This window comes from Scyliorhinus torazame, chromosome 1 (assembly GCF_047496885.1).
Source record: "Scyliorhinus torazame isolate Kashiwa2021f chromosome 1, sScyTor2.1, whole genome shotgun sequence".
Taxonomy (NCBI): Eukaryota; Metazoa; Chordata; class Chondrichthyes; order Carcharhiniformes; family Scyliorhinidae; genus Scyliorhinus; species Scyliorhinus torazame.
The window spans coordinates 296,933,936-296,955,726 of NC_092707.1; the positions used below are offsets into that span (position 1 = coordinate 296,933,936).

Consider the following 21,791-nt stretch of genomic DNA (forward strand, 5'->3'; position numbering starts at 1 on the left):
ATCTCGGGGTGGACAAGATGGCGGCGCCCACGGGCCACATGTGGCGGGGGTTGTAAAAGTTGGCGGCGCCCATTGGCCGCACGTGGTCTGAGGGGGAGAAGATGGCGGCGCCCACTGGCCGCGCGTGGTCTGGGGAGGTGAAGAAGGCAGCGCCCATTGTCCGTACGCGAGGGGGGTCGGGGCAATAGCGGCGACTGAGCGGACCTGGCACACCGCAGCAAAGTGCCCCTTCTTGCTGCAGGCCTTGCAAAGGGCGGTGCGGGCCGGGCAGCATTGGCGGCGGTGTTTCTGGTGCCCGCAGAAGTAACATCGGGGGCCCCCGTGGTTGGCTGGCTGGCACGTGGCACAGGCGTATTGGCTGGGTGAGGCCCCCGGTGGGGCGGCTGTCTGCAGAGTCAATGATGTGTAGGAGGGGTGGGCCGCGCGGCTGGGGGTGTAGGCCTGAATATTGCGCAAGGCGACCGTCATCGATAGCGCCAGTTTTTTGTTGCTGCGAGGTCGACCGTGGCCCCCTCTAAAAGCCGCTGGCGTATTATGTCTGACCCTATCCCCGTAACGAAGGCGTCCCGCGTGAGGAGGTTCGAATGTTCCGTGGAACATGTTGGAGCTCAGCCGCGAGTAGAGTATCTGGATCTTCTGAGCTTCCGGGATTGGGTCTGGTGCAGACCTGATGTAAGCTTCGAAACAAGCTAGCCAGTGTTCAAAGTCCTTTTTGGCGTCGCTTGATTGCGGATCCAGCTGCAGGCAATCCGGCTTGATGCGGAGGTCCATCTTCTGAAAATCTTAGAGTAATAAATTGATGCATGACCAATTGCACAGAGACGAGAGTTGAATACAACTGAGGCTTTATTACTCTAAGATGTGTGACCGCCTACAGCAGCTGGCGAAATGGCTGCTGTATAGGGAGAACACATATTTATACTCCGCCTACTGGGCGGAGCCAGCAGGCAGGGACTACCCCCATACCTGTAGTACAGGGTCTTACCACACATCTTCTAATATGTACAACAGTGGTGATTGCCACAGATGGTCAGTTGAGGGGTGGGAGAATGGGTCAAGTGGTCAGTCGAGGCGGTATAGATCGGGGAGGGGTGCCTTAGGGGGGGGTCAAGGATGTTTCAGGAGGGTCGGGTGGTCAGTAGGGAAGGGCGTCAGGTGGTCATTAAGGGACATTGTGTTCAGTGAGCGGTGGACTGGTTGTCAATCACAGGTTCGAGAAGGTAGCCAGGGATTTGTGGTGTGGTCTGGAAGGTAGTTAGGGTTAGATAGGGGCATGGAGAGGTTTAGGGTTCGCAGAGGTGCTGGAGAGTGGTAGGGCAATCGGGAGGGTAGTCAAGGCATGTTGGGGTAGTCAAGTGTGTAGTCCGGGGGGTGGGGATAATCAGAGTTGTGGACGGTTTGAGGGTAGTCAGGGCTGTCAGGGGTAGTCGTAGGCGTGTTGGGGGAATAGTCGGGTTATAGGCAGGGGGGGTAGTTGGGAGAGATCAAGAAGATAGGGGTAGTTCTAGGGATCAAGGGTGTAGTTGTTGGGAGGAATACGGGTTTGATCAGGGCGGGTGTAAGGTATTCAGTTGTAGTTGGTGTTCTGTTTGGTCCTTCTTACCTTACGAAGGAATCTGCCAAACCAGAATCTTTTATTGAGTCTCATGTGGTAAGATTTATAATTTTTTATAATCTTTATTGTCACAAGTAGGTTTACATTAACACTGAAGTTACTGTGAAAGCCCCTAGTTGCCACATTTTGGCGCCTGTTCTGGTACAGGGAGAATTCAGAATGTCCAAATTATCTAACGGCACGTGTTCCGGGACTTGTGGGAGGAAACTGGAGCACCCCGGTGGAAACCCACGCAGACACGGGGAGAACGTGCAGTCTCCGCACAGACACTGACCCAAGCTGGGAATCGAACCTGGGACCCTGGTGCTGTGTAACCATAGTGCTAACCAGTATGCTACCGTGCTGCCCCGATTCCTGTGCAGTCTTTGAGTGGGGACAGGGGTGAAGGCCCAGGGCATCTTCTGGGGTTGACCCAGACCATCTTGGTGTTACCCGCCCCCCGCCAGGGAATGTTAGTTATGGCCTAAGCCTATCAGTGCTGCATTTCTCTCCACCCCTTCCTGGGGAATAAGTGTTATTTGGTTCGCTCACTATCCTCAGTTGGGGATGTTAACCATCATTAGATTTAATTAACATTCCACAGTTTAATCAGAAGCAAGAACAAAGGCCACAAACAGGGAAGTGCGAGGAAATGTAATGCAATGTGCTGCGAGTAAGAAGTCAGCAGAAAAAAGAAACATTAAAAGCAGCAATTTTCCACACTTGAAATACCCACAACCTACTGCGCAGCCGCAAGATTCGCCTGCTCTTGCCTATCAGCGCGAGTGCCCACGGTGATTGGTCTGTTCTGGCACCGCCTCCTCACTGTGATTGGTCTTTTCTGGAACCGCCTCCTCACTGTGATTGGCTTGTCCTCGGAGGTTGTCCGTTGTGATTGGTGGATTGTCAATCAGTGGAGCGGCGGCGCCGACGGGACCGGACAGTTTGGTGAGTGACCGGCGCTTGGTGAACTTCCGCTTGGGCTTAGTCTGCGGGAGCGGCTCGGGCCTCTCGCTGAAGCTTCCACCTGGTTGCTGTTGTGGGATTTAGTTTGGAACAGGCCGAGCTGCCTCCTGTGTGCATGGGAGTGAGTGGGCGGCCTGGACCCCTGGCCTGTCTCTAATGTGGAACATCACAGGTCTCCAACTCGATGATCCCAGTGAGGAACTCCGCTGAAAAGGTGAAGGATCGGATGGATCTGCGATGAGAACATGGTGTTAGCGAATCTACATCCTGGATTTAACTTATCATTCCAGAATCACAGAACTATTATAGCACAGGAGGCCATTCGGCCCGTTTTCTCTGGACCAGCTCTCCGAATGAGCCATTCCTCCCGCCATCTCCCTGCACAGATAACAAGTCTAATTCCCTTTTGAATGTCTCCATTGAACTTGCCTCCATCCCACACTTAGCCCATTCTAGACCTGAACCACTCGCTGGATGAAAAATAGTTTCCTCTTGTTGCTATTGCTCTTTTGACAATTTAAATTTCTTATCCTGATCCTTTCATGAGCGAGATCATTTTTGTCCTATCTACTCTACCCAGACCCTCCCGATTTTATATATCTCTTAACTATCTGTTCAGCCCTCTACTGCAAGGAAAATAGTCCCAACTTCTCTAATTCACTGTCACAACCTATGTTCCTCATCCCTGCAACCATGCCTCCAAATTTCTAATCCGCTCTTTTCAAACTTTCTCACCTTTTCCAAAATGGACCACCCAAGCCTGGACAAAATACTTCTGCTGAGGCCAAACTAGTGTCTTATACAATTCAACATAACCCACTTGCTTTTGTACTCTCTTGCCCCTATTAATAACATCTGCAGTTGGTCTAGCGAATTTAATACTCAGACCTTCACTGTAATTGATTTTACTGCTGCACATTTGAAAGGTTTGCGTCATTGAACAGGATGATAAGCTGCTCCTGCAACATCTTTTCCTGTTCCAGCACCATTATTTTTATTTGTGCTTCCCTACTGTTTCTCATCTCCATGCTGTCTTTCGGTGACAGTACCTGATTCTGCATACATGCTGATAATATTCAGCTTTACCTCACTATTGCCGCACTTGGCCCCTCCACTGTTTCTGTATCCTAAGACTTCTTGTCTGGCATCCAGTCCTGGAGAGCTGAAAGTTTCAACAATTAAACTTTAGGAAGCCATTCTCCTTTTAGCCCCACCATTAACTTTTTTAATGATTTCATTCCGTTTTTCCTGGCCATTATCTCAGGCTGAACCAGACTGAGGCCAAACGTTTGACTCTCCGTTGAACTTCTAAACCAAATTGTTGCACTACAATGATCACCTCTGTAGCATTGCAAATTTAGGCCCCTGCTTTGCTCAATCTCCTAATGAGATCTTTTTGTCTTTGTTACTTCCTCTGCTTTCCTAGCCTACCTCCAATCGTCCAGCTTCCATTACCTTAGGCTCAACAAAAGCTCTGCTGCCCATATCCTGCATCTGCCCTATGTTTATTGATACTGACAATTGGTCCACCACTTCTCTTTTAAAATGATCATCCATGTTCAGATCCCTTCATGGCCCTGAACCTTCCTATCTCAGTAATTTCCTTCAGCCCTACAATGTTCTAAGCATTTTGATTTATCCAAATTGACTTCTTTTGTATCCTCTACTTCGGTGTTATTCAAACACAGGGGACTCCAATCAGAAAAGGTGGCCTTTGAAGGAGACATTGTTCTCTTTCCTGCCTGCCCTTTGTTGTAAGCTGTCGTTACAGAACAGAATCATAAAAAAAAATCAGGTGAACCTATCATCAATTACATACAATAGATCACCGTCTCATCACAGATAATTTCAAAGTTCTCACCAACATCTGATGCAAATTGGGAGAGCTGTCCCACAGATTAGGCCAGTGCTTCCCAAACCTTTTCACGTTGTGACACCGTTTTGAAGTTTGAAAATTGCCATGACCCCAGAGTGAGACCTGGGTGATGGGGATAAAGCTTTGGGAGGGGGAGGTAGCATTGTGAGAGTGAAGGGAGTCCCCTGGTCCGAATCAATTTGTAGGGGCACTCCCCATCTAGGGATTACTTCCTCTGCCAATATTCTGGCTACTGTGGTAGCAGTACAATTTCTGGTAGGGAATGCTTCTACCCACCGGGTGAATTGGTCTATGATGACCAGACAATAAGTTTTTCCATGGGATTGTGGTAGTGGCCCTGTGAAATCCATTTGCAGGTGTTCCCAGGGTCCCTTGGGTCTGGGTTGGTGTCCCATTTTAATTTTGATGGGTTTACCAGGGTTGTGTTGTGCACATATCACGCATCGGTGGCAGTGTCGGGCTACGTCTCTTCCCATCCCTTTCCACCACCATTCTCTTCCTAAGCTGGTTATCATGGCCTCTCTACCCACATGCGAGAGCCCATGGTGTAAATCCAATAGGCTGTTCTGTATGCATTCCGGTGCTATCACCTTATCCTCTCGTCTCCAAACATTATCAGCTCCTTTGGCTGCACCCTGTGCTTCCCATCTCTCGCTCTCCTCAGTTGGGGTGTTCTCCTGTAATTCCCTAATATCTATATCTTCTTCTACTGGTTCTGTAGCTGCTATTGGTAGCTCGCCAATCGTTTTTTGTTCTAGAGCCAGTTGTGCTGCTGCATCAGCTGCTTGGTTTCCTTTGAAATTCAACCAATCCGGGTTGTCTCTTCCTGGCTCCTTCTGGTGCACTTTAATTTTGATTACTGTGGCTTCTCGGGGTTTCTCACTGGCTTTTAATAGCGCCTTAATTCTTTGCTGATGTTTGATAGGGGTTCCGCCAGTGGTTATGAACCCTCTCCTTCCCCATGTTGTCATGTAATCATGTATAATTCCAAATGCATATCGGCTATCCGTGTATATGTTCACGGTTTTTCCCTCAGATAACTCTAGTACCTGTGTAAGCGCCACTAGTTCAGCTACTTGCGCGGATTGACCTCCGTCAATTCTTCCTGACCTTATGGTTTCTAACTTATCATTCACTACTGCCCACCCTGTCCGGGGTGATCCTTCCACATATTTTCGTGACCCATCTACAAAGAGGGTCTCCTCAGCTGTTGTGAATGATGTGTCTTTTATTCTACCTTCTCCTTCATCTCTGTCTACATCTCCACAGGTGTGTGGCTCTCCTGTATCTAAAATCCCTTCTGCTGGATTCTCCCCTATATCTCTTACTATTACTACGGACTTGCTTGGGGGTAGGAGGACAGCTTCCCACTTGGCCCTCCTTTTTACCCTTGTGAGTGGGGGCTGCAGACAGTCAGCCCTGCTGACCTCGGAGGTTCCGTGATTCCTCCGGTTCTGTGGTGGTCCTGGATCGGGTCGGGGGTCTCCCATGCTTCTCCCAACACACTGCCTCTGAGTGTCCATACTTATTACAGTGGCTGCAATGCTTCCCTCTGTCTCCTGGTCTGTCTCCTGTGGGGCCCCGCAATCCCTCGCATAATGCCCTTGCCGGACACAATTGTGGCAGGTCAGTTTCGGCTTGGCCCAGTTCCCATTACTGGGGGTTGCTACTCTTTCTGGTCTTGCTCTGACCTGGGATGTCTCCTCTGCCTGTACACCGCTAGCCCACTCTACCAACTCGTCAATACCCTGGGACATAATCACTCCCAGTTTTAGGATAGCCTGGTGGGCACTAGAGAGTCCATTTTTAAAAGCTTGGATGAACACCCGATCCCCACGGCATGGGTTCCCTTGCCCTGAGCACTCTTGATACACGTGGAACAATCGTTCCCCGTACTCAGAAGCTCCTTCCCCTTTCTGCTGTCTTGTGGTAGTGATCTTGCTCCAGTTAGTGGGAGCGTTCCCTAACACTCTCTGGATTTCCATTTTAAATTGGGCGAAGGGGTCCTGCTGTGCATCTATCTCTGCTGTTAAAGCGACAGCATGTGTCCACCGTCCCCCGTTATCCTGGGCTGCAGGAGTGGCGGGTCCGCCAGCTACCTGCCTCCACTTATATGCTGGACAGGCTGCCCTGACCAGCTGGTGTACGTCTCTTGTGTGTAACTGGTGTCCTACTCAGATTGTGTCTAATTCTTCCCAGAATTTGGTGTTTGCGCTTCTAGGTTGTAATTTGCCCAGGGAAGCAATTATCTGCTGTCTCTCACCTGGGGTAAAGGGTTTATAATTTGCTTTTGGCTGCGCCTCTGTTCCCCCTCGGGTTACTGGCGCTAAATTGTATTCTAACGCACCCCACCCTGCCGGAAGGGCGGTTGGCCCCTGCTGTGGGGCTCGTAAGGGGGTAGGGGATCAGTTTCCCCGCTCCCTTGTTGTTCTCTCAACACGTGGTTGTGTTTCTCCAGTTCCCTTACTCTAGATTCTAATTCCCTGATCTTTTTGTCTTCCTTCCACTTTTCAGTAGAGGTGCCTACTTGTTCAATTAGTCCTGCTAACTGATGTACTAACATTATCCCTATCTTTTTAGTCTTATTTCTCTTCTCTTTGTCTATCCAATCCCTCTGACTTCTTCATCTTTTTTATCAACACTTGTCTGTCTGTCATATATGTCTCGATAAGAGAACCTGCAGGTCCCCTTTTTATATCATTGTCTGCCATCTCGCAGACTTCAATACCCCTTGTTACTATGAGTAAAATGTGCTCTCTACTGAAGGGACTTCACTACCCCCCTGCCACTATTACTATTCCAGCGCCGCACTATCGCTACCGTCTCTCAGGGTTTGACTTATACTCACAGTGTCCACTATTAATGATGGAAAGGGATAAGTATACACCGCAGGGCAAGAGTTATAGCTGGGGGAAGGGCAATTATGATGCCATTAGACGTGACTTGGGGGGGATAAGGTGGAGAAGTAGGCTGCAAGTGTTGGGAACACTGGACAAGTGGGGCTTGTTCAAGGATCAGCTACTGCGTGTTCTTGATAAGTATGTACCGGTCAGGCAGGGAGGAAGGCGTCGAGCGAGGGAACCGTGGTTTACCAAGGAAGTGGAATCTCTTGTTAAGAGGAAGAAGAGGCCTATGTGAAGATGAGGTGTGAAGTTTCGGTTGGGGCGATGGAGAGTTACAAGGTAGCGAGGAAGGATCTAAAGAGAGAGCTAAGACGAGCAAGGAGGGGACATGAGAAGTATTTGGCAGGAAGGATCAAGGAAAACCCAAAAGCTTTCTATAGGTATGTCAGGAATAAGCGAATGACTAGGGTAAGAGTAGGACCAGTCAAGGACAGGGATGGGAAGTTGTGTGTGGAGTCTGAAGAGATAGGCGAGATACTAAATGAATATTTTTCGTCAGTATTCACTCATGATAAAGATAATGTTGTGGAGGAGAATGCTGAGCCCCAGGCTACTAGAATAGATGGCATTGAGGTACGTAGGGAAGAGGTGTTGGCAATTCTGGACAGGCTGAAAATAGATAAGTCCCCGGGTCCTGATGGGATTTATCCTAGGATTCTCTGGGAGGTCAGGGAAGAGATTGCTGGACCTTTGGCTTTGATTTTTATGTCATCATTGGCTACAGGAATAGTGCCAGAGGACTGGAGGACAGCAAATGTGGTCCCTTTGTTCAAAAAGGGGAGCAGAGACAACCCCGGCAACTATAGACCGGTGAGCCTCACGTCTGTAGTGGGTAAAGTCTTGGAGGGGATTATAAGAGACAAGATTTATAATCATCTAGATAGGAATAATATGATCAGGGATAGTCAGCATGGCTTTGTGAAGGGTAGGTCATGCCTCACAAACCTTATTGAGTTCTTTGAGAAGGTGACTGAACAGGTAGATGAGGGTAGAGCAGTTGATGTGGTGTATATGGATTTCAGCAAAGCGTTTGATAAGCTTCCCCACGGTAGGCTATTGCAGAAAATACGGAGGCTGGGGATTGAGGGTGATTTAGAGATGTGGATCAGAAATTGGCTAGCTGAAAGAAGACAGAGGGTGGTGGTTGATGGGAAATGTTCAGAATGGAGAACAGTCACAAGTGGAGTACCACAAGGATCTGTTCTGGGGCCGTTGCTGTTTGTCATTTTTATCAATGACCTAGAGGAAGGCGCAGAAGGGTGGGTGAGTAAATTTGCAGACGATACTAAAGTCGGTGGTGTTGTCGATAGTGTGGAAGGATGTAGCAGGTTACAGAGGGATATAGATAAGCTGCAGAGCTGGGCTGAGAGGTGGCAAATGGAGTTTAATGTAGAGAAGTGTGAGGTGATTCACTTTGGAAGGAATAACAGGAAAGCGGAATATTTGGCTAATGGTAAAGTTCTTGAAAGTGTGGATGAGCAGAGGGATCTAGGTGTCCATGTACATAGATCCCTGAAAGTTGCCACCCAGGTTGATAGGGTTGTGAAGAAGGCCTATGGAGTGTTGGCCTTTATTGGTAGAGGGATTGAGTTCCGGAGTCGGGAGGTCATGTTGCAGCTGTACAGAACTCTGGTACGGCCGCATTTGGAGTATTGCGTACAGTTCTGGTCACCACATTACAGGAAGGATGTGGAGGCTTTGGAGCGGGTGCAGAGGAGATTTACCAGGATGTTGCCTGGTATGGAGGGAAAATCTTATGAGGAAAGGCTGATGGACTTGAGGTTGTTTTCGTTGGAGAGAAGAAGGTTAAGAGGAGACTTAATAGAGTCATACAAAATGATCAGGGGGTTGGATAGGGTGGACAGTGAGAGCCTTCTCCCGCGGATGGAAATGGCTGGCACGAGGGGACATAGCTTTAAACTGAGGGGTAATAGATATAGGACAGAGGTCAGAGGTAGGTTCTTTACGCAAAGAGTAGTGAGGCCGTGGAATGCCCTACCTGCTACAGTAGTGAACTCGCCAACATTGAGGGCATTTAAAAGTTTATTGGATAAACATATGGATGATAATGGCATAGTGTAGGTTAGATGGCTTTTGTTTCGGTGCAACATCGTGGGCCGAAGGACCTGTACTGCGCTGTATTGTTCTATGTTCTATATTACCACCTCGGCAACGTGCTTCTCCACCGGAGTTCGGCTCTAGGTCAGAGTTGATCAGCTCCTTTTCCGCACCGCTAATAAGATATTGGACAGCCCAGTACCCAACTTATGCTCTACTTTCATACAAGAACTCTGCGTTTGTTCGCCACTACAGAGTTCGGGGTTAGCCGATTTTTGCCACTTGTCCTTCACAATCCTTAGTGCCTTTGGTGCCTCAATACCCACTTCAAATCCTGACCTTCGTGTGGGAGATTCCTCCTCTTGACAGCCAGTCTAAGGCTGGGTGTTTGGGGCAGCACTACCTTGTCCGTTTGTTGATCAGCAGAAGCCACAAATCCTTAATACTATCAGCAGTTAGTACCAAATCTGATCTATTATCATGTCACTCTACAGCCAAGACTTATATCACTATGCTTATCAATATAGGTACCTTATTTTAAACTGCACCTTTTGACCTGTCTGACTCCTGCAGATTCGAAACGATCTTTACCCCGGCTTTCCGATCGAGGCCTTCAATCGGAACTCACCAGAAGTAAGATCCTGCCAGACTACGCCAATATATTGTGGGAAAAATCAACCACTTCAAGAGTCAGACTTGCTGTGATCAGATAAATGCAGTTTTATTGTTACACGAAGCTTCGGGAGAATGCGTACGTACCCCGCGGTACGGTAGCCAGCTTTTCTCCCGGTTTGAATGGCAGTCATTCATTTTATACTTTGGGTTCACAATGAGCCCAGATACAAAACAATTATCACCTTGTTACCTATAAACATTTTATAGATTGTACATCACTATTTGTAAGCATTTTGCCATTTACACATGGCCACAGTCAAAGAGGTTTAACAGGTTACAGGCAGCAGCAGGAAGGTAGTATTGATTGTCCCTTTGTTTTAGGAAATGGCCCAAGACATTCGTATTAGCATATCATTGTGTACACCTTGGCTGAAGTCAGCTTTATTCAAGTGGTGTCCCGCATTTATGTATTTCGTAATCTTCCTGTCTGGCTTCCTTTGTCCTGGATCTGTTCCTATCTGTCCTACTGGATGCTGGACTCCAGGCATCAGTTATGTCTGCTTTATTCTCTGTGTCTCCATTGTGTGTGTCAGGCAGCCATCTTCTGTGCCAAGTGCCCTTCTGAACCATTTCCCACTTCAAAGACCACCCTTGTTTAGAGGGCGGCTGCGGCAGAGAGAAAGGGGTCTCAGCGGTATACAATTGGTATATATGGATGGGGGTTCTGAACATTGATTTTGGACCCCATGAAGTTGGATAGCTACATGCCAAAGAATTCCCAACTGATGAATAATTGCTCTTTCACATTGAATAGCACTTGCAGAGTAATAACTGAGAGAATAAAGCACAGAATGTACCGTCCTGCAGGACAGAGCTGCCAGACTGAGCCAGGGTCAGATGATCAGGAAACTGACACATGGTGTAACCTATTTGATCTCTTTGCCAGCCTACTCTCTGCAGACATATTTGTCCACCATAAATTTATCAGGAGAGCTCAGTGCACCATGCTTTTTTAACTTACGATTTTTTTCAAAAATAGTTTAATCCAAACATAATCAAAAGTAGAATAGCATAAATAAATCGAAGAACATTCTTCACATTTCACAGTTCACAGTTGGTGCAAGATTTCCTTTTCAGCCCCCCCCCCCCCCCAACGCCGAACAATTCCTCAAACATGGTCATGAACAGTCCCCACCATGTCTCAAAGCCCTGCGCTGATCCCCTGAACTTAATCTTCTCCAGCCACTCCCGGCGCCATTGCCAACCGCCATTCCAGCAGAATCCTTCACCGGGAACTAGAGGCGAAGACCCCACATGGGCCTTCCTCCCCTCCATCAGCTCCGGCATTTCCGATACCCAAAAAAATCACCACCGTAGGGTCCAGTCCGGCCTCCACTCCCACTATCTTTTTTAAAATAAATTTAGAGTACCCAATTCATTTTTTCCAATTAAGGGGCAATTTAGCATGGCCAATCCACCTAGCTTGCATATCTTTTTGGGTTATGGGGGCGAAACCCACTCAAATACTGGGAGAATATGCAAATTCCACACGGACAGTGACCCAGATCCGGGATCGAACCTGGGACCTCGGCGCCGTGAGGCAGCTGTGCTAACCACTGTGCCACCGTGCTGCCCACTACTCCCACTATCTTTGACAGTGTCCCACACCCCCCCTCCCAGTATCTCTCTCAACCTCTCAAAGCCCCAGAACATCTGCGCATGATTTGCTGGCCCTCGCATTTCTCACACTCGTCTGCCACCCCCTGGAAGAACCCACTCATCCTTGCCCAAATCATATGCACCACCTTAAACTGAATCAAACTCATCCTCGCACATGAATAGGTCGAATTCACACTACGCATCACCTCAGTCACCATCCTATCTTCCCGCTCAGGTCCTCGCATTTCTCCTTAATCCTCACCGCCTGCACTCTCTCCATCCCCGCCCCCCCCCCCCCCTTCCCCAGCAGCCCTTGTATATCCCCGATCTTACACTCCCCTTCCACCTCTGCGGACAGCAACCGTTCCAGTAGGGTGTACTCCAGCTTGGGAAACCCTCTCCATTCCTTCCGCGCAAAGTCCCTCACCTGCATATACCTGAATTTGCTTCCCTGCGGAAGCTCTACCCTCCCCCACAGCTCTTCCAGACTTGCAAACTTTTCCTCCAGATATAAATCCCTGGCCCTCACTCACCCCACCTCCTCTACATGCCATCCATCTCCCCCGGCTTAAACCCGTGGTTCCCACACAGCGGTGCTGGCACCGACATCCCCTCCATCCTAAAGTGTCTCCTCAACCGGTTCCACACCCTAATCGTGGTCTGTACCACTGGGCTCTCTTTGTCCCTCCTCGGTGCCAGCACAAGCGCCGTCATCACCATGGCCCTCAGGCTGAACCCCCTACAGGACTCTTCCTTCAACCGAACCCATTCTAACCCCTCTACTTCCCACCACACCTCATCTCTGCATTCGCCGCCGAATAATAGTGCAGCAGATTCCATAACTCCAACCCCCCTTTCTGCCTCTGTGGCAGGGCCCTCTTCACCCGAGGTACCTTCCCCGCCCATATAAACTCTAAAATCACTGCATCCAGTTTCCGAAAAAGGCCTTTGGAATGAAGTTTGGGAGGGTCTGGAATAAAAACAGGAACCTTGGCAGAACGTTAATTTTTACCACATGGACCCTCCCCGCCAGTGTCAGGTGTAACATATCCCATCTCCTAAAGTCCTCCCTTACCTCTTCCACCAACTTTGTCAGGTTCCATTTGTGCATCGTCGCCCACTCCCCCGTCATCTGAACCCCCAAATACCTAAACCTGTCCCCGGCAACATTAAATGGCAACACTCACAAATTGGCTCCCAACCCGTCTCATTCGCCAGAAATACCTCACGCTTTCGACATTCAGCTTATAGCCTAAGAAGGCTCCGAACCTCTCTAGTATGTCTATAATTCTCCTCATGCGCTCCAGTGGGTCTGAAATGAACAGCAGCAGGTCATCTGCATAAAGCGACACCTCCTCACAAACCCCTGCCACTCTACTGACCCCCTAAGGGTCATCACCAAGGACTCTATCGCCAGTGCAAACAGCAGAGGCGACAGCGGACACCACTACCCCGTTCCCCTGTACAACCCAAGCTCCATGAACTCAACTCGTTTGTTCGTACATTCGCCACCAGGGCCACATACAGCAGACGCACCCACGCCATGAACTTCGACCCAAACCTTCCCAAAACCTCGAACAGGTACCACTACTCTATCCCGGTCGAAATCCTTCTCCGTGTCGTCGAGACCGCTACCTCCAGTACCTGTCCCTTTGACGGGGTCATGATCACATTTAATAACCGCCTTATGTTAATGGAGAGTTGCCTGCCCTTCACGAAACCTATTTTGTCCTCTGCAACCACCTCCGGAACGCATCCTTCCATCCTCTCCGCCCCTAACTTAGCCAACACTTTCACATCCTTATTTAACAATGATATGGGCCTATACGACCCACACTCTCGTGGGTCCTTCCCATTCTTCGGGATTGGCATGATCAATGCCTGGGTCACTGTCTCCCCCTTCTCCAGCACCTCGCTATACGTCCCCAATAGATGTGATGCCAGCTCTGTACCCTCAGAATTTCCCTGGATGCAGCCTCCTGCCGCAGCTGATGGGCTAGCATACGGCCCGCCTTCTCTCCATATTCATACTGAACCCCCCTCACCCTCCGTAGCTGCCCCACTACCTTCTCCGTCGTCAGCCTATCAAACTGCCCCTGTAACTTCTTTCTCTCCGCCAACCCTTCCTTTGTGGGGGCCCTCCAATATTTCTTGTGTACCTCGACTATTTCATCCAACAACCGTCCATACTCCTCCTTCCTTCTCCTATCTCTGTGTGTCTTGAATTAAATAATCTCCCCCCGAACTACCGCCTTCAACGCCTCCCAAAATGTGGCCGCCAATACCTTCGCATTCTGATTCAACTTCACATAGTCTTGATCACTGACCGCACCTTCTCACAGAACCCCTTTTCTGCGAGAACCCGAGTCTAACCTCTATCCCGGCCTCTGCTCCTACCTTGAGCTAAGTCTAACCTCCAACCAGCCCGGCGCATGGTCTGAGAACACGATTCCCGCAAACTCCGCCCCACCACCTCCACCAACACCGCTCGACTCATCACAAAGAAATCAATTCCGGAGTATACCTGGTACACGTGCAAGAAGAAGGAATATTCTCTCTCCCCTGTGTTCCTGAATCTCCATGGATCCACCATTCCCATCCTTTCCATAAACCCTCCCTGCTCCTTCGCTATCCTCGACCTTCCCATTGACTTGGGGCTCGACCTATCCATCCTCGACTCCTGTACACAGTTAAAATTACACCCCCCCCCCCCCCCCCCCGTAATCAACTGATGCGTGTCCAGGTCTGGAATCGCCCCCAGCAACCTCTTCACAAACACCACGTCGTCCCAATTCGGCGCATAAACATTCACAAGCACCACCGGCGTCCCCTCCAATGCCCCACTCACAATCGCGTATCACCCCCCTGGATCCCACACTTCCTTGGCACCTACAAACCACAGCTTTTTACTCAACAAGATGGCCACCACCGCGACTTTCAATCGAACTTTGATTGAAATACCTAACCCACCCATCCCTTTCTCAATCTAACCTGATCCTTCAACCGGAGATGTGTCTCCTGCAGAAAGACCACCCCCGCCTTCAAACTCCTCAAGTAAGCAAAGACCCAAGACCTCATCACCAGCCTGTTCAGCCCCCGTAGGTTCCATGTTCCGAACCTTACCGGATGCTTGCGCCTCCATTACCCCCTTCCTCTCCTTACGATTCTGTCTCCTTTAATTTCACCCTAAACCAGGCCCATTGAAGATGGCCCCCTTTTCCATCCATGACCCTGCTCCTGCTCCAAAACTGCCACATCACGTACCCCCTCCCCCCACTCCCACTTGGCCAACCTCCACTGCCACCGCCCCACCTCACATCCGTTCACCAGCATTACCTGCCAGCATGGCACCTCCTGCCCGAATGCTCCTCCTATCTACCCCTCCACACCTCCCCCCACCCTTCTCCTCCTTGCTCTGTGCAAATGGCTCTCTATGAACCGCACCCTCGCCCACACAAACAACGGCACGCATCCAAAACCACAGGTCACCTCCTCCAAAAAAGAAAAACCACCGCCAGCGGGGGATGGGCAGTTGCCCCCTTACAAACTTATTGCCTCTTAGCAAACAATCACAGCAACAAATTCACCCCACCCGAGAAGTAAAAGCTTGCACCCTCCGGCCCCCACACTACCCGCATCTTCCGAACTCTTGTTCCAGCTCCTCAGTCTCCCATCAACATTTCAGTTCTCCCTCAGTTTGTGGTCTCTAATAAAGTCATTGGCATTCTCTGGGGTTTTTGAAATAACATTCCTGGCCTTCAAAAGTCACCCACAGATTGTTTGTAAGGGGAAAAAATTGCTTTGTTAAAAAACTTTAATAAATATATTTTCAAAAAAAAAAGTCACCCACAGTTTCGGCAGATACAGCACCCAAAACCTGATCTGCCTTCAGTATAGAACTGCTTTGTCCCTGTTGAACCTGGCGCACCTTTTAGGCACCTCCGCTCCAATGTCCTGATAGATTTGGATCCTGTTCCCCTCCCATTCGCAGTTCTGCTTCTCTCTGGCCCACTGCACAATCTTCTCCTTCTCCACAAACTTGTGGAGCCTCACAATCACCGCCCGCGGCGGTTCCCCTGCTCTCGGCTTCTGCCTTAGGGACCTGTGCACCCTATCCACCTCTGGCGCCTTGTCCAGCACCCCCTCCGCCACCACCCCTGCCAGCATCCTCAAGCCGTATCTCGTGGCATTCGTTCTTTCCACACCCTCAGGCAGGCCAATGATACGCAGGTTCTGTCTTCTGGATCTGTTCTCTTGTTCCTCTACCTTTGCCATCAGTGACTTGCAAAGGTCCCTCAGGAGCCCCACCTCCGCCTCCAATGCCACCACCCAATCACTGTGGTTCGACATCACCGTCTCCATCTCCTGGATCTGCGCCTAAAAGCACTTCTCGCCCCTCTCCATGGATCCTTTCAAGAGTGCTCTCTCAATGGCCTTCGATCGATCTTCCTGCATCACCTTTTGCCGTTGGCGGAACTCCTCTCTGATGAACGGCATCAACTTCCCCATCTGGGGTTTTCCAGACTGCCCTTCTCCTTCCCCATCTTTAAAATTGTTTCTGCGCCACAGGTCTACTCCAGTTCCTTGGCCAGGTCTTTAACCTTCTGCTGGGGCTGATAACTAGCAGACATGCCACTCCCAGGGGGCATTCTCCTCCACACCTTCAGCTACAATTACCCTGCTTTTGGGTTCAAAGAGCTCAAATCAACACCTCTGAGCCGGAGTTGCCTTGTGTGCGACCACTCACTCCATGGCCGCCCCCGGAAGTCAGTGTACCATGCTTGTGAACTAATTTTTTCTTGTTAATAGACAAAAAACGCATCCCATAGTCCAAAACTGGGCATCCATAAGTTGCTGTAGGCAGTCAACAGAATTAGATGCCACATTGTGATAAATCATGGCTTGGCACACACATACACCCCTGATTGGATCTCAGTCATGTTAGATCACTAACCCTTTTTTGAATGGGAGTGTGGAGGTATATCATTTATTTCTTAGAATTAAGCATGAGCTTAGTGAAATCGCAATACTGGACTTAACACCAAAGCATTGGCTATAGGTAGAAAACAGTCTTGCAGCCAACAAATTAGGGAAAAGCTTTCTGGCCTGTGCACATGACAACTAACAGGAGGATAAGGTTCAATGAATGTTTTCATTCTCGCCTATGGCAGATCTCAGTACGTGAGTGCAAGGGGCCAAAGTGACAAGTAGATGATTTCATTCACTGTCCAGCAAATTTGATTCAATCCAGGTGACATTTAAGAAGCACCAAACAGAAGGAAGGTTATGGACCCTGACAGCATCCTGGCTGTGGTGCTTAAGTCCTGTACTTCAAGCCAAGTTAGTTCAGAATGCTGGAATTTACCTTTGACTGTGTAAGATTATTCCGGTATGTCCTACTCCACACAAAGGTCAAATGCCCTATCAGCTTCCTCTCCGTCACCAGCACAGCAATGAAAGGAATCAAGTGACACCTATTCACAGATAACCTGCTGCTAATGTTCAGCTCGGGTTCTTCCAGTACCTCTCAGCTCCTCGGCACAACGTAATCCTGATATTGTGCGCTAGATTTAGCTAGAAAATCATGGTGCACTTAACAGCACTCGCCATTATTCATGCACAAATCGGACAGCAACATCTGGTGTGCAAAGATGCATGTTTCAAAGTGAAAATCCAGAGATTGGTGTCTGAAAATGTGCTGCTCTTCCATAAGTAGCTTTTAAACAGTATCTCGGCATTTGGCGCCCATTCAGATATGTTCAATGATGTGAATTCTTGCACTGATCTCGTATATACGGACTAGACTTACCACAAAAATTTAAGTTTGTCCAGTCTAACGTATTCTTTCATCGGCATAGTATTACTGCCTGTCTGGAACTGAAAGTGAACTATTGCAATGTGGAGCCTCTCCTACAACAATTAATTCTTGTTGGACGTGTAAATAATTAAGTATTTTAAAATCTCTTGGGCGGGATTCACCGTTCCCCGACACCGATTTCGTAATCGGAGATCGGACGGCGAATCCCTTTTGACGGCGAAATCGGGGGCGGCGCCTGTTTGACGCAGGTTTTGTCTCCTCCGCTCCCCTCCGAAATGGCATCATCGCACCGCACGCCGTTGGGACGGCGTTAGCGCGGCACCTGAAGGCCCTCCCCCGATGCTCCATCCCCGATGGGCTGAGTTCCCGACCCGCTGTTGACGTGTGGTCTCAGCTGTCGGGAACCCGGCGTGGCGGCTGTGGACTGTGTCCAGTGCTGCCACAGTTGGGCTGGAGCTGTGCTGCTGGCCGGGGGGCTTCCGCGAGGGCTGGTGGGGGGTGGCCAGGGGGGCACTATCTGGCAGGTCGGGTCCGCGCACAGCAGGCGCCATGTTTTACCGCGCGACCGTTGCAGACTCAAAAATGGTGAATCCAGCCCCATAAGTTTCTATCAAATATTGTTTCTGTTATTAAATATTTAGTTCAGTTGTGTACAATAAACAGCCAATAAATCTGCTTTGAATGAACACATTCACTGTTGCTGGAAGCTATTAACAAATGTGAAAGTTCGGCAACTCAATAAATGAAACAGACAGTGGAACAGACAAATTCAGTGGCAAATGTATATTAATTTAAGCCTTTGTAAAGGAAGTCTTTTGTGAAAATGCCCAGTTCGGCATTCTGCTCAGGTTGAGGTACAGCAACTGCACTCCAATGTGAAGAGTAATAAATAACCATACTGGATGGCCCCAGTAGAATGACACATTTGTATGTTACAATCATTACCTCCATATGTTGGACTGTTTTCTATGTCTGGCATCAGTATGCCATGTAAAATTGATTTGAGTTTTCCAGGCTCCATAAATCAAAGCTAGTAACCTCTGGCCCTCAGTGGATGCTAGACACTGCAAAGCAAGTGCTAATGCAATTCCCAATTAATTGACATGAATTTGCGATTTTTTTTTTTTTTTTTTTTTTTTTTTTTTTTTTTTTTTTTTTTTTCTCCTGTAATTGTGTATTATTTGGTAACATCTTATATATATATTCTTCTAGGTGTATCAAGAGTTTGACCATGGCAGCACCAGGAAAAATAATTTTCACTCGCTTGCCTCCTCTTCCCACCATTGGAGAAATTATCAAGTTATATAAGCTAAGAGCTGAAAAGCAGCTCTCTCAGAACTTTTTGCTGGATTTAAGATTAACAGGTAACTATAAATTTTAAATATCAGACTCTTGTATGTTTTTGGGATCGACATCTCATCATTGCATCGCCCCATTCTTCGATATCCAGGACTAGGATGTTGTTATTCGACCAAATTGTCATGCTCAGATCAATAAATTCAGTTATATAAATGTGTGACTCATGTCCTGCGCATCAAATAATTATTTGAGTTAAGATAAACCTGTTGATAAAGGTTTAAAAATAAAATTGAGAAAACATTTCAGAACAAAATTTCCACTTGTATACATTGTAATAAACATGACATTTCACGTTAAATTTCAATGTAACTGTACCTTGAAAGAGAATATCCTCACAGTGCTTCACACAATCCTGAGAAATTGGCTTATTACTCGGAACTATCCAGTGGGAGAGAGAAGTAGATTAAATTGGAGCAGTTTTTGGTTATTGTCAATTTAGGTTTAATAACCAAAATTAATATTTAATTTTTGAATGAATCCAGATTTTAAACTTTCTCAAAGCAACAAGTATGAGCCAGTTGTTCAGTTCTACAGTTTTCATGACTAGCCAGTGGTTTGATGGTCTCCTGGTTTGCTTCCTGCTATGTTACTGAGCCATCAACTGAATTTGCCAAATCATGCCAATCGGTGTGTTTATTTTTTTGGGCATTATCTTATATTTCCTCCCTTGTTTTTCTGAGGAGCCAGAGATACATTTCATATAATAAAAGCAAAATACTGCAGATGTTGGAAATCTGAAATAACAAAAAATGGTAGATAACTCATCAGGTCTGGCAATATCTGTGGAGAGAGAAACAGAATTAAAGTTTTGAGTTCATTGACCATTCTACAGAACTAAAACGGTCAATGAACTCAAAATGTTAGCCTTGCTTCTCCACAGATGCTGCCAGAGATACATTTCATCTGGGTTTGGTTTTCACACATGCAACACCTTAGTCTCTTCTGTCACTCTGTTTATCTTGTGCAATATATCACTCTTCTCGTGATTAACTACGATGTCTATCATCTCCTTTTGAGAAGCGGGCCACAATCTGTTCAGTAAGAACCATGCTCACGGCATCAAGAAGAGCTTCCGCCGGTGGCCACGATTTTCGGGGATTTCCCTGATTCATCGATCACCCCCTGACTATCGTCAGCCTTTGGGGCCGTCACGGGCAGCTAGCGGGGCCGGTTTAAAAACCGGCGATGACCCCCGTGCGGGTGCCGGGCGGCAGGGGCTGAGGCGCTGGGCCCAGTGCGGTGTGGAGGTCGGAGCAGCGGGGGCGGAGCCAAAAGGAGGCCGAAGCAGCAGGCCCGAGGCCAGGGCGCGATGTAGGTGGGATGTGCCACATCGGATGGCTCCCACCTAGGATGAAATAAGAAGGCTGAAGTCTGGCCCCAGGAGAGTTCTGGGGGAATGTAAAGGAGAAGAGAAAGAAGTTTGGTGAAAGTTTTTTAGTTTTTTTATTATTTTTTTTTCCCTCCCCTTTTTCCCTTTTTTTTTGTGTGAAGGAAGAAAAATTGTTTCTGATTGATGAAGGACTGGAGGGTGAAAGGGGGAAAAAAAAATGGAAAAACAATAAGCCGCTAAAGGATGCGAAGAGCAGCGTCGAGGAAAGGCGGGTTCGTCGCTGAATGAGAGGACGAGCAAAAGTGCTGACAAGATGGGGGAAGCCGAACCGCATGGTGGGGCCGCACTACTTACGGTGGAGAAGATGACCGAGGTGATGGCGGTGGAGCTGGAAAAACAGTTGGCGAGGCACATGGGGGGGCCTTGAGGAAGGAGATGGCGGTCGCATTGAAGTCATTGGTGGAGGAGGCAATCGCTCCTGTGAGGGTATCTGTGCCAAAGACATCGGCCGAGGTGAGAGCAGGGCGAGAAGATGAAAGAAGTGGAGGAGGCCGTGTCACAGCACAGCGACCAGCTCACCTCGATGGGGCACGAGCTGCGGAGGGTGGTGGAGGTCAACAGAGGACTCCGAGCAAAGCTCGAGGACTTGGAGAACCGCTCAAGGCGGCACAATTTGAGAATTGTGGGCTTGCCCGAAGGGACAGAGGGCCCAAGGCCAACACAATGCTTCGCTGAGAAGTTGGCGGAGCTGATGGGGGAGGGTGAGAACCCGTCCCGGTCTGCATGAAGGAGAAGGTATTAAGCTGGGCGAAGCAGAAGCGCGAGGTACAGTGGAATGGCACTGCAGTTCGGCTCTCTCAGGACTTGACGGTAGAGTTGGCAAAAAGACAAGTGGCGTTCGGGCGAGTGAGGCGGCATTGTACAAAAAGGGGGTGCGATTTGGTATGGCGTACCCGGCGAAGCTGAGGGTAACGTATAACGCCAAAGACATTTGTTTTGAGACAGCGGAGGCGGCTGAGGCGTTCGTGAGGGCAGAAGGCTTGGGACAGACGTGAGGAGCGGAACTGGAAGAGAGACTGCGGACTGTGTTTGGGCAGCTGGAAAATGTACAAATGCTACAACTTTCTTTTTACTGATGTGTATTGTAATTTACTTCTCTTTGCATTGTTACAGAGTTCAAGTTAATGGTTGGGTTGATTGGCGTTCTGTGTTGCGACGGTTAAATCTTGTGTTAGTGAATTGTATGGGTTGAATTGTTGGTTTTGTTTTTTCTTTCTCTGGGACTGGGGGGAAGGTGACGATATATCTTGGCGGGGAGAGCCACCTGCGCTAGCTAACTAAAGTTGGCTAGTGAACGGAGGTGAGGTGAGAGGAGGGCTGTGGACGTTGGAGCCTGGATAGCAGGCTTCAATGGGCCTACGAGGCGAGCGAGAGGGGGGGGGAAGGGATTGATGCTGGGAGATGTTTTTTCAAGGGGAAATGTAGGGGGGGTTCGTGGGAGGGGGGGGAAGGGGTTCGATGTTAATAATGGACAGGGGCGGGTCAGGCTTATGGGGCAGGGCCCGGTGGTATGATGATGGTGGATAAGAAGGTTGGGGGGGGTGAGAGACACC

The 21,791-nt window shown here is 48.8% G+C and overlaps 1 protein-coding gene across 4 annotated transcripts in view; it reads left to right on the forward strand.

Annotated features, from left to right (window-relative positions):
• Positions 1-2,518: 2,518 nt before the first annotated feature.
• tfb1m (transcription factor B1, mitochondrial) overlaps positions 2,519-21,791 on the forward strand; it is a 90,858-nt gene continuing 71,585 nt past the window's right edge. The window contains exons 1-3 of one of the 4 annotated variants that reach the window (XM_072507688.1): positions 2,555-2,774; positions 9,971-10,030; positions 18,702-18,853. In XM_072507688.1, coding sequence (XP_072363789.1) covers positions 18,721-18,853 — 133 coding nt within the window. In that variant the 5' untranslated portion in view covers positions 2,555-2,774; positions 9,971-10,030; positions 18,702-18,720. The other 3 variants (XM_072507687.1, XM_072507682.1, XM_072507676.1) reach the window with 3 other exon arrangements.